We start from the raw sequence: 13155 nt of genomic DNA on the forward strand, positions 1-13155 counted from the left end.
TATATTCTTATCTCACTTTCATTTCACTATATAATATATAGTATGTTTATCATTATTAAATAATAAAAAAAATCTCATAAATAATCATTTAATCGTAATAAATATGTCACATATTATATAGTGAGATGATATGATAGTATATATATATAATTTTTCTTTACAATATTAATTAATGATAGATTAAGGATCGGAGCTGCCTAATTACTCTATTACTTATGTCAAATTAATATAATTATCTTACTTAAACACTAGTTGTTTGGATTGAGAGAATATCTAAACTCATATCATCTTATATAATCATTTTAATTTTTTTAAATTTTCACACAAAATATAATAAACAATTCAAATATTTTTAAATCTCAAAATAAAAATAATATTATAATAATATCTTATTCAATTTTTAATTTTTAAAACAATTTCATCTTTACTCACTATATATCCAAACCTTCCTATTGGTCAAAACTTTTGGGATATCGAATACATCCAATGAGCATCATGAATAAATGGAGTCATTTGGTAGGTCAAGAAGGTACGACATCGGAGCGAGAGAGGCCATGAGTTATACGGAGGAGGAGCATCTTCTTACGTTTCTCTCTTTGTGTGCTGCAACCAACCTATAGCTTTCTGGGAAAAAAAAAAAAAAAAAAGACCTCTAGGGATTAAGACCATATCATGATGCTATGGGGTCTTTCCCCATTGTTTCAACTTTGTAGTCTTTTTCTCATTATCACCCCGGCCACTAGCCAGTAGTACTCTCTGAGATGGCGCCATGGCGGGCTGATCGATTTATATGTATGCATGCATACATACATATGTGTATATATATATATATATGATCTGCATATATACTAATTTCATTTTAATTTTTAGCCATAAAATTATATAAAATGAATCGGAAATTTCCAATTAAACCTTATAAGACCAGGTGAAAATGTAGACTACAAAATCAAGTTTTTTCTTTTGATACAGAGTGTGGGGTTTCAAACTCAAAATTTTCATTTAAAAAACTGAATCATATTCCATTAGGCTATAATTAAACTATTGTTGACTATGAAAGCAAGTTACACGTACGCTAAATACATAAAATAGTTAATTTTGTAATACGTACATGGAGATAGAAATTTTACCTCTCCCACTCCGGCCCCTTCCTTTTGAAAATAATAATAATAATAAATAAAAAGGTTCTAACTATAACACCAAGTAAATACGATAGGTAACTTTATATTTCTTTTTGAAAAAGCAAGAGAAATTATATGTTTGCTTTTATATATGCTAGCTGTTCAATTTTGAATGAAATAGAAGCTGACCGCTCAACTGATCAATTCAATCTAGCTAGCTAATTATTGTGCATGACTCAGTTGACCTTAGAAAACTCTCAAGCAAAGTACCTCTTCATGATATGTCCCATTTTTCTTCCTACTCTCTGTTTGTATTGTTTCCTTAATATTTAAAAGCTTGTTCATGATTATTTTAATGATGTGGACCTCCTTTGTTTTGAGATCCACTACTGTTCGAGGCAAGTCAATTTAACTTTAAAGGATAAGAGAAAACCATATATACATGCATTAACATGATAAATACGCGCAAGATTTTCACTAATAATGCCAAAATAAGCCGGCCAATATTGTCAACCGATAGATATATATTAATACGTGGCCGGCGATTGAGGAACTTTCAAAAACCAAGTAGCTAGCTAGGGATCGTCGTGATCGATCTCCATCCGCCAAGTAGTACTGGATGTATGATTGGATGTCAAATGCGACACTCATTGCAACTTCCGGGGAGATGCATATTGTGCGGGGAGGAAGCGCCCGAGTTATTTAAAATTAAAATAATTATGATTATAATTATGTGGCACATAGGCACACTCCGGGAGGTGGGCCATCCGGTACTTCAAAATGGTCCAGGACCAAACCCCATATGTGTGCCACGTAGATGACAGCAGGTGGATGATATAAGCATGAAGTATGATGATGACCCACATTCTCCTAATAATTCAAAGACAAAAAATTAAAAAAAAAAATGAAAATCTATATATATAATCAGCAAAAACTGGACGACTCTGACACCCTCTCCTCTCCTGATCTCCAGCTCCGATCCCTCCTACAAACAATGAATCCCGTTATTTGGAAGTAATCCATATTCATTGTAGTTTGTAACACGTTTTCCGTTATTCCGTTACGCCGCCGCCTTGAAGAGGAGCACTAATTTTTTTTTTTTTTTAAAAAGGAGGAAAAAAAAAAACATTAAACTCTGAAGTGCCAAACTCCCTTCCCCCTATGTGGTTTGTGATGACAAACACCACCTATCTCACGTCAGTCTTTCTCTCTCCTCCTGTCTTCAGCTATAAGTATTGTCCATAGCCAAAACCCACCATTACAATAAGTAATACGTCTGCCTGATTTCTTCTTCTCTTGTGATGGGAGATAACAATGTTAACCTACCCCCTGGTTTCCGATTTTACCCTACAGATGAAGAGCTCGTGGTCCATTTCCTTCATCGTAAGGCCACTCTCTTACCTTGCCACCCGGATGTCATTCCCGATCTTGATCTTTATCCATATGATCCTTGGGAACTCGATGGTATTCTTGTTATAATTGTTCTTCGTATAATACATGTTCTTCGTTTATTTATTTTTTTTGCTTTGGATTTTTCTAGGTTATTGCAATTTGCATGGAAAACTTAAAATCGAAACATACCAAGTTGTTTGGACTTTTCAGGCAAAGCTTTGGCAGAGGGTAACAAGTGGTACTTCTATAGCCGGAAGACGCAAAACAGAGCTACAAGTAACGGTTATTGGAAAGCTGTGGGCATGGAGGATCCGGTCAACAACAGCGCCGGCAAGAAGGTGGGAATGAAGAAATATTTGGTGTTTTACGTCGGAGAAGCTCCATCCGGCATCAAAACCAACTGGACAATGCAAGAATATCGTCTCTCAGATTCGGCTGCCTCTACCAGTAGTACTAGATCATCCAAAAGAAGAGGGCATTCAAAAATAGTAAGTAGTACTACTACTTCTAGTACTCTTGCTAGCTTTAACTTAATTTAATTTACTAGTACAAGTGATACTCATGATCATGATCGGCTTAATTTCTTACAAGAAAATAATGATTAATCTAAAGAGGAAAAGAAAACAGGGATGCGATGCATGCTTATCGATTTGTTATTCTAAATTTTGCAGGATTATAGTAACTGGGTAATATGCCGAGTGTATGAGCGTGATGATCAAGATCATGACGACGGGACAGAGCTCTCGTGCTTGGACGAAGTTTTCTTGTCATTGGATGATCTTGATGAGATTAGTTTGCCAAATTAAGATCCAATAAATGTGATCCAAAGTAGTCCGTTTCAAGGCTTTTATCCATATCATGTAGAACCTCATTGTTGCAATTTAGTAAATTGATATATAGCTAAAAATTCTATTTGCACTTCCAGAGCCACTGTGGTATTTTGTTATATATATTATATATGGAACCCATAAAGAAAAGAGTTAAAAATAAAAAATAAAAAAAGGAAAAGAGAAAACGGCATCATGCATGTTTCTGAATCACAGCCATTAATACCATTTTTTTTTTTTTAAGACAATGGGCCGGGGTTGACTACATTAAATAGAATAACCTTCGGTGGTATAATTGGATGAATTTCTGATCTCCCCATACTTCTCTTTCTTGAAATAGAAGTTTTCGTAGATCCTAATATCAGTGAGACTAAACCACTTCGTGTGTATATATATATATATATATATGACAAGTAATATAATTATAAATATATTTTATAAAAATAAATTTATAAACTGATATAATTTTTTAGGATATATTAAATTTACTTTATAATAAAATTAACTTTACAATCATAACGTACTAGCTATATCGAGTCATGTCAGTTTATGAATTTATATTTATTACATCTTTTTGTGATTTAAGCATTTTTTGTTAATGCTCAATTTGAAATTGACTAATTAAGATTGTGTTTGGATAAAAAGAATTTAGATTTGACCGTTTCAAATTTATTTATTTTTAATATAAGTTGAAACCTACGATTTTAATTGAGATTTAAAATTCGATGCAGAATTCAAATCGAAACTTTAATAAATAATGTCTTATATAAACAAAAGATTCAGATTTTGAATATCTCAATTTAAAAATTCATTTTCAAATCCAGTTATCCAACCGCAACATATATACAATATTATTTAAATAGCATTCAATTTCATGAATCGGGATTAATTCTTAAAAAACTCAAATAATTAAATTGTTTTTGATTCAAGACTGATCGCTTTACACCGACATTAACGCGTACTGTGGTTATGAATATCATCGATCACATCGTGTGAGATTTATATATATCCATTAGGCGCTAGCTAGCAATATTATTGCGTTCGCTCGCTCACACACAACTCATGTACTGCATGCGTGCTTAATTATGATGATCCTGTACGTATTTAAGTTAAAATGCAGCCTCGGCCGATCGCAATCTTGCACCCATTATATTGGGTTTGTCACGTGCAGGGATTATTGAGAGAGAAAGGATAAACGTGACTAGGAGGGAATGTGGAGCCCAAAGAGCACTGTAATGTAAGTTTGCATTTGCATGATATCCATCCGCATTGAGCATATATCCCTTATAGACTTTTTAGCTTTTCCTGCCTATGATGGATTTTTGGTAGTTGTCTTGTGTCACCAAGCTAAGGAACGATTTCTTTATGGGTGCCTGCTTAGGGAAGCAATGACTCGCATATGATGCAAGCAAGCATCCACACGAGTTCTATGAATATGTTCACACGAGTACTTATCTCTTTCTTTTTTATTATTTCATTTTCGCATCAATACATATAATATATATATGAAATATTTTATTACTCTATTTAAATATTTTTGAATGAAATAATACAATTACAATTAATTACAATTGCCTTTTCTAAATTTCTACATTTATGGGGGGCAGGCAAATAAATCCAAGGGTTGGGGCTTCCATCATCTTCAAGCATGACCATCCTCAATCTCGATTTTTGTTGACACGAGGTCGAACTTGATATAGAGTCTAATTAAATTAAATAATTAAAGTATTAGTTAGTACCGTAATTGGAGTACCATTGAAATGTTTATATGCAGTAAGGTAGTTCAGTTTAAAAAAAAATGCTTAATTTACATTTTATTTGAATTTTGAATGGTAGTTTTGCTCTTGATCACAAAGAAATTCTCCCAACATTTTAGAATAAGAGTCTTTCATTGCTCATGAATAATCTCGGAATCAAGCACGGGGCCCGATCATCCTACCCATACTTAATTTATTTTCCTTCAAAAAAATAAAAAATAAAAAAAATGGGTGGGGTGGTGGTAGAGGATGCCATACATATACTCGGAATTAAAAACAATATATATTTATAAATATATATATATATATATATAGGTGTTGCATGGCCTGAATTAAAGAGATCGATCTGAGAGGTGCTAAGTGTTATTGGCAAATGGCAACTCAATTGGAAGCAAAGGCAATCCCCAATACCTTGCTTGGAAGTTGAGGTGGTGGAATACTATATGAAAAACATTATACTCATTAACGTCACACTACAAACTGTGTATGATTTTTTAATTTTTAATTTTTTTTCTTATTAAATATATAGTGTTGAATGATAAGTAGAAAAATTTAATTAATTTATTAATAAAAAAATTAAAATAATATATACTTATGAAGATGATAAATAACTAAACTCATAGCAATATATTCGAGGTAGTAATTATGATAGGCAAGTCATGCACCCAACAGCCAATGGGCCTATTTTTCTCGCTTGGTTCATGTCAAAGTTTTGTTATTGATAAAATACAAACACGCCATAGAAAGTAAAAAGGTGACATGTACCCATCCCAAACTTTTTATGGCCTTTGCTTGCTTTTGTATCTGTGCATGATGATGATTTTAAATTTGCATAACAGAAACCAAGAAGAATGATCATGCGGCCAGTAATGTAAAAAGTCTATTGCTTACACTCTAAAGTTCGTGGAGGATTTAAAGGTTGAGAAATAAAAGAATAAAATAAAAGAGTAAAAGAAATATTTCTATGTGGAAAAGGAAGTAAAAGGTTTTCTTTCTCTCACTAGAGGACAAAAAGGAAGCCTACATTTGTAACTATGGTTGTATAATGAATCTGAAGAAGGTTTAAAGTTTGCTAATAAATATATTTGTAAGTTCACATAAAAAAGTATTAAGTTTTAAGAGATTCAAAATTTTTTAGACGCAAACAATTTATATAAATCATCGAGTTGAAAGATTTTTCTTTTAAAATTATTTGACGTGTATTTGAAAAAATTTTCTTATATATTGAGAGTCTGTGTACTCTTAAAATTAATCGGGATGGTGTACTCAAAAACCCGGTACTAATAAATTATTTTTGATTGTTATACATTAGACTTATAAATAGTATAACTTATATAATATTATTATATTTACAAAATAATTACATAAAATAATTTTATAAATTGACGTAATTTTATTTAATATGTTAAATATATTTGATAATAAAAATAATTTTATAATTTGATAAATTATATCAACTCATATTATTTTATATAATTATTTCTGTATAATTTTTTTTATAGATAGAATATTTTTCTTATTATTAGCTTAGAATATTTTTGGATAGTTTGAAATAAAAATGTAAAGCCACAAAATTAAAAGCGTGAAGACAAGGAGAACAATCCACAATTGACAGAGACAAGCCTTATCTCGTCGTACCGTCGTAGAGTACTCCATAAAAAAAGTGGAGGAAAGAGAAATGCGCAGAAATTCTTTTTGAGATTTTATTTCACATAATTATAAGTTATTATTTATTATCACCTATTTACTATTTTATAATATATTTTAAATTTTATTTTTTATTATTTTATTTTAAGTATTTTTTTAAAATTCTTAATTATTAAGAAAAATTTAAAAAAATATAACTTTATTATTAGTTACTTTCTTAATTATTAAACAAAAAATAATAAAAAAAAATAATATATAAATAGTAAGAGATAGCGCGTATCATTATCCATTATTCAATCCTTCACTCACAGCCTTTTTGAAAAATGAAGAGGGATATATATATATTTTGCCCTATGATATGAAGGGACTCGTTAATGTGTCAACTTTTCCTATTTCCAACATGATAGACGTGACTTGTAGTGGTCCCATGACCTCCCATTGCACACTTCAGATTTCATAAAGTTCCTGTTAATAAATTTAAATATTTTTTTAGATATATTTTATATTAGAGTGTATAAAAGTAAGTCGTTAGAATTGAAAAAGTAATTTGGATTTTTTTTTTTTTTTGAGTTTTGAGATTTACTACTTATTATCTTTATATATTATATATTATACTTATTTTTAATTTTTTATAAATAAAATAAATTCTTCTATTTATCATTTATACAATAAATATTTAATAAAAAAATAAATAAAAATTTATATATAATATGTAATAAAAAAATGATGAATAAATTTTTTTTAAAGAAAAGGAAAAAAAAAAAAAAAAAAGATTAGGAGGTTGTAAAATTCAGAAAGCAAACGGGTTTTTCAACGGTCACACGGGTGAGGTGAGTGGACAACTGGACATATGCCCTTTAATAATTCAAGAAGAAGCCATAAAAATTTTGTTGACTTTACTCTCTACTTTTTTTTTTTTTTTTTTTTTTTGTGATAATCAACTTTACTCTCTACTTTTTGGCAAAGAGACTCCCGGGAATCCAAAATAGAATTTTCCATTCCTTCCGCTTAAAATTAAATAAAGCACATGGCGGCCAATTAAAACTGGTCACAGAGAGCGACGGACGGAGAAGGTGAGGATGGGGCATGGAGGCTCGAAAGAGGAAGCAACGTCTGATTCTAAAGAGGAAGGATCATCGCGTTTATCTCGTCTGAAACATAGGATTCACCACCATGGCCATCATAGTCGACATGGCAATGTCTCCAGCGCCTCCTCTCCTAATCCCAAACTACTATCTGCTGATGGTTTCGCCGGAGTTGCTCTTCTCACCCTCATGCGTGTGAGTTTCTTCTGCTTCTTCTTTTTTTTTTTTTTTTTTTTTCCCCCCTTCCATATGAATTAGTGTTTTCTTTTTGTTTTCCTTTATTTGAGTTTCTCGGGGGTTGTAGGCGGAGATGAAGTTCAAGGACAAGTGGTTCGCCTGTGTTACTCTTGGAGAGCAAACCTTTCGTAGTGAGATCTCCGACCAGTTAAGCCCCGCCAAACTTCGCTTACATGTTTTTTCTTTCTTGCAAATACGCTCTCGTCATTATCGATTGATGCCATAGGGTTTGAGTTTCATATTTCTTGAATAATTGATTCATATTATGTTTATGACTCATTTAAAAGTGTTACAAAAATGCCATAAGAACTGCGTATTACATTATAACTTTTTAACATGAAAAGAAATTTCGTACCGCTGTCATAATGCACAACTAAATACGTTATTAAGATTAAAACCAACGATCGGAAAATTTTCCAGCGTTCGATCCCCGAATTCAGAGCCCGGGTTTCCATACTTCGTTTGCTTTTGGCCCTCTTTGCTGGAATTCTTGGTCAATTTTTTTTTTCCTACTGACCTCAGATCATGAATGTAGACTTAGTGGATGAGATCATCTTGATTTGGAAAAAATGGAAAAACTGAACTTGGGAAGGGTGCTCACTTCTTGTTGCTGAAGAGCATGCTTTCCAGTCTGCACCTACTTCATGCTTCTGTTCACTCTTCTGGATAAATGGCTAAACATGTGGAGCTTTAGAGGAGTGTGTTATGGACAGCGATTATTAACACTATGATCCACAGGTTGATATAACCAGCATAGACTTATGATGATTAAAACTCGGGGATGATCTAGAGATATCCATTTCAATTTCTCAAAATCATAATGAAATATTTTTATTAGAGAGCGACTGCCTAATTGACCATCCTTCATTTTCCACACTCTTTTTGGCTTTATTGAGATTCTGATTAGCGCATTGGATGTTCTCAGTTTTTCCCCCTACATACTTTGGCCTTTTGTGGTCAAGTTTGGAATCTGGATGCCTTTGAAGAAATGCTTGTTTGCTGAGATATGATTGTGTACATAACCCTGGATTGAGATGATTTGCTGCCAAACTTTGGATTGCAGATTGTAAACCTCTATATTCTTGGTCCGAGAAAAATTGGTGATCCCAAAGTTAAATAGTTCTCAGCTTACCATAATGGTTTGGAATACTGAAGCGAGTAGATCAACCAAAACCAAATACAGCTTAAAAGGAGAGAATATAATAGAGTTGTTGGCTGGACTGTAAACTAGACGGGGTGACTCAAACAAGGACTCGTTTATTGCAATTCAATTTGCACTTTTACCCTAACTGATTTGGCATTGGAATACTCCTTTCACTTGGTAGTACCCTTTGGATTGGAATTTTGTTATAGAAAATGGTCTCTAAACACCATATTTATCAACTTGCTGTACTTTTTGAATAATCATTTGACAAAAGATGATATTATCTTTTTGCATTCTGAGAAACATTTACTTTGTCTTTGACTTTTATATGTGCTGATTTTGTCTTATTGGTGGCGCAGCACAGACAGCCCCGTTTGGAACTCTGTGAGTTTATACCCCAAATTATATCATTTTAGAACAATAAACAAAGCTTTCCACTTATTGTGCTTTAGTTAATTATTCCATTGCCAAGCATATCTAAATGGAAGTTTACTCTGTATGGCACCATGTTGCTTCTACTATTATTTTCTTAAGCTCTACGTTAACATGCATAGGCGCTGCTCTTGTATATGTTCCGTATACTTGGGCTTTTGCCTTCTTTTGATCAATATAATTTGTTTACCGATAAAAAAAAAAAACTATTATTTTCTTTAGCAACTTACTGAGCATCTTTAGGTGCAGTAATCTTGATATCCATAACTTACTAGCTTTAAATTCTTTTTGCTGTTTCTTCATCATCTCTTTTTGGGAACACCAGTCTGAGGTGCTATCATGCCAACAGAGGATCTTTTGTTCTCATACTGGATTGATGTATGCAAAACCCACTAAGTACTAGAGATATTTCTAGATCAAAGAGAAAGTAATAGAGATCAAACTCACAAACCAAAGAGCCGAGAGACGAGAGAACCAGGGAAAAAGAATAAAATAACTTTCTTTGCAGGAAAGTAATCAAATATCAAGATCAATATGAGTACAACCCTTGAGATGCAGGAATTTTAGAAATTCAGCACCAGATTAGGTTTCTCGATAAATTCTTGAAGGTTTCTTGTATGCGATATAATATTTAAGAACATGGTTAGGGTATGAAAAATGACTGAATCTCCAAGGAATGTTCATATTAAAGTACTGAATTGAAGGAGAACAAAAGAGAAAGAAATCCTAGATAATCACCCTTGATTTCCAAGCAATCGCATTGAGGTTTTCTAAGCAACTACACCTAGTAAGAAAAAGAAAATCATATCTTAAAAACTTATGAAAGAAGCGGAATATTTTATCGAATCCCTCTTTTGAATTTTGACCTATGAAAAAGCAAAAAATCATATTACGTCAAAACCTATGTATCACTATTTCTAGTTGTTTTCCAAAAAAGACTAGGATTCTTGATTATTATGAAAATAAAACTGTAAATCAAGTAGATAAAAGAAAACAGGGAAGGACTAATAAATACAAACTAAAACTCATGGGCCTCTTTTACTGCCCATTCCAGACAATCTTGCTTTTACCAAACTATCTCTTGGTTTAGTAAGATTTATTTAAAGTGGAAGCAGCAAAAACTTTACCTGGTAAAAAACAAAATAATACCTACTTTAAGTAAGACTAGCTAAGTAAAATTGCAAGAGACTCCTCCATCATTTGGACATTATAATTAGCTTTTCCTTACCCCTTATATATCTTTCAAGGGGAAGCCTGTGATGTTTCCTATGTCTTCCATGCAATAGAAACTTTAATTAAATCAAAATCCTAACCTTATGAGTTAGAAAGTTGAAGCCATCCAGAATAATTTAGATAAAGGAGTGAAAAAGACACAAGGACCCCTAAATATTAAGTAGCTAAAGTCCACAATGGTGTCAACTGTACATCTACAGTGTAATGCACAATATAGCTTGCCCTTTCTTCCATGCTTTCATCACTCTTTTGTTCTCTCTCCATCATACATGCATGCTCACATAAACGTACGTATAATGAATGTGCCCTTCTGTTCACACATATTCGGGCATACTTTTGCTGTCTTAATAGATTCATATTGTGAAAATGTGTTGCAATATTCTGCATGCTTTGAAATTTCAGGAAGTTCCCTACAGTTTCTATCATTTATGGTATTGTCAAACTGTATTTTGGAACTTATCATTGCTGTATAACTTTTACCTTCTTGCCACAGGAAAAAAAACTTCTTTTGGAAAAATCTGGGCCACATGTTGCAAGGATGTCTGTGTTTGAGGTGCATAATAAATTTGCTTTGATCTTACAATTTGGCTTGATATTGCAGTGTTATGCATTGCATTGCAATGAGCAAGAACTTAGGCAATTGAGTGTCTTCATTTCATAAACTTAGTTTGTAAACAAGAAAAAGTACCATTTATGCAGTTATGTGTAGTAATTACTGAAGAGGAAGAAGCTTGGTGCTTTCTGAAACAAGGATGAGGACATAGGTGTCCTTAACAAGGACGAATGCTGTTTCACATAAAAATGGGCTTTACCCTATGTCATGGAAGAAAATGAAAATACCAATTAGTTTCACATAAAACGAGTGTTACTCAATGTCATGGGAGAAAAAGGCAAATACCAAGGCCACACAATTCTCACATTAGGATTAGCTTGTTTTTCCTATTTAATCTAAATTGGGGATGCTTGGGGAATGGGATGAGATGAGAAATATGTGAATAGTAGTGAAATGGTTTGTGAATGGTAGTGGATTTGAGTTATGATGTTTTATTGGGTTTTGGGAAAGGAGAGAGAAAAAGTTGAATAAAATATTATAAAGTAAAAATATTGTTAGAATATAATTTTTTAATATTGTTTTTGTTTTGGGATTTAAAAAAGTTGAATTGTTTTTTTTTTGTTTGTTTGTTTTGTTGGGAAGTCTGGGAAAGTTGTAATGATTAGATGAAAAAGTTTTTTTTTTTTTTTTGGTTTTGTTTTATAAGTAATAAGAAATTTTATTGAAAACGAATGTATAGGCGAAGCCCATGTATGCAGGAAGTGTACAAAAGAAAACACTTGAACACACTCTAGATTTTATTGAAAAGTTGAAGATTTGAAATTGAAAAGTGTTTTATGTTTGAGTGATGTTTGGGAAGGAAATGAGATGAGATGAGATGGGATGAGATGAAACATATTCCCAAACAACCCCTTAGTTTTATTTAAATTTTTATGGTTTTTCATTTTGTGGGTCTTAAGGCTGGGTTTGTGATTTAAACACTTAGCTTGCCATATAAGTTATGTGGACAGTTATGCAAAGGAGTTTGTGTGTTGGAATTGTGTTTTCCAATTTGCTTATATTCAATTTTTTGAAATCCCACTAAAAGTAGTTGCTCTTTTCATTTTTCGTTTTCTTCACATTTTTTATAGGTAAATATAACTCATGCACCCTCAAGCATTGGAATTTGTAACCTTTCCCTCTAGCCCGCATGGGTGGAGATGCCCTTTTTTCTAAAAAGCTGTTGACCTTTTCTTTTGGCTTTTGAAAATAATCTCTCATTTTTTGTATGCTTTCTCACAGAGATTTAAGTTTTCTTTCATTCATTCCTATTTGATTTTTATATTAAAAGTTTAGAACTGATTTAAGTTTTGGTATTATGTCTGTATATTGCAATGTATTTAATCAATTTTTCTATATTATGCAGACCAATAGATTGTCCCGCAACAATATAATCGGATATTGTGAGATTGATCTACTTGAATTTATTACTCGGGTGAGTAACCTTCATCATATTCCTTTTAACTAGTATGCAACAATTTATTTGTAACAAACTTTGAATCAATATTTTACTGTATCATGAAATACCTTTTTTTTTCTCATTTTACACCGTGCATCTGATCGAGTTCTGCCAGGATCAATGGAACTGAAAGCATATAAAGGGAAAAGTTTTTAGAAAACCTATTTGAAATATGACAACTAGTTGCTCCACCCTCTCAAGGCAGTGCTTTCAGACTTCATGCAACTCAGAC

The 13155-nt window shown here is 32.2% G+C and overlaps 2 protein-coding genes across 5 annotated transcripts in view; both read left to right on the forward strand.

The window, feature by feature from the left end:
• Positions 1-2084: 2084 nt before the first annotated feature.
• LOC122311004 (NAC domain-containing protein 104) lies at positions 2085-3428 on the forward strand. 2 transcript variants are annotated; one of them, XM_043125337.1, is made up of 3 exons: positions 2085-2501; positions 2721-2998; positions 3182-3428. In XM_043125337.1, exons 1-3 carry the CDS (start codon positions 2420-2422, stop codon positions 3314-3316), a joined length of 495 nt encoding a protein of 164 aa, XP_042981271.1. In that variant the 5' UTR covers positions 2085-2419; the 3' UTR covers positions 3317-3428. The 2 variants fall into 2 exon arrangements, with proteins under 2 accessions (XP_042981271.1, XP_042981270.1); XM_043125336.1 differs by having other exon boundaries at positions 2093-2582.
• Positions 3429-7664: 4236 nt separating this feature from the next.
• The window catches only part of LOC122311149 (phosphatidylserine decarboxylase proenzyme 2-like), a 30909-nt gene continuing 25418 nt past the window's right edge, over positions 7665-13155 (forward strand). The window contains exons 1-5 of one of the 3 annotated variants that reach the window (XM_043125579.1): positions 7665-8021; positions 8131-8210; positions 9567-9591; positions 11366-11425; positions 12831-12899. In XM_043125579.1, coding sequence (XP_042981513.1) covers positions 7821-8021; positions 8131-8210; positions 9567-9591; positions 11366-11425; positions 12831-12899 — 435 coding nt within the window. In that variant the 5' untranslated portion in view covers positions 7665-7820. Of the gene's footprint in view, positions 8022-8130; positions 8211-9566; positions 9592-11365; positions 11426-12830; positions 12900-13155 lie in introns of those variants that run through there. The other 2 variants (XM_043125578.1, XM_043125580.1) reach the window with 2 other exon arrangements.

This window comes from Carya illinoinensis, chromosome 5, assembly GCF_018687715.1.
Source record: "Carya illinoinensis cultivar Pawnee chromosome 5, C.illinoinensisPawnee_v1, whole genome shotgun sequence".
NCBI classification, from domain to species: domain Eukaryota; kingdom Viridiplantae; phylum Streptophyta; class Magnoliopsida; order Fagales; family Juglandaceae; genus Carya; species Carya illinoinensis.

What these genes read in the sequence shown, in the direction of transcription:
- LOC122311004 (XM_043125336.1), top strand. Translation starts at nt 2,420, where the DNA reads ATGGGAGATAACAATGTTAACCTACCCCCTGGTTTCCGATTTTACCCT. An exon ending in TGATCCTTGGGAACTCGATG is followed by an intron (nt 2,583 to 2,720) that starts GTATTCTTGTTA and finishes TGGACTTTTCAG; the next exon opens with GCAAAGCTTTGGCAGAGGGT. An exon ending in GAAGAGGGCATTCAAAAATA is followed by an intron (nt 2,999 to 3,181) that starts GTAAGTAGTACT and finishes TAAATTTTGCAG; the next exon opens with GATTATAGTAACTGGGTAAT.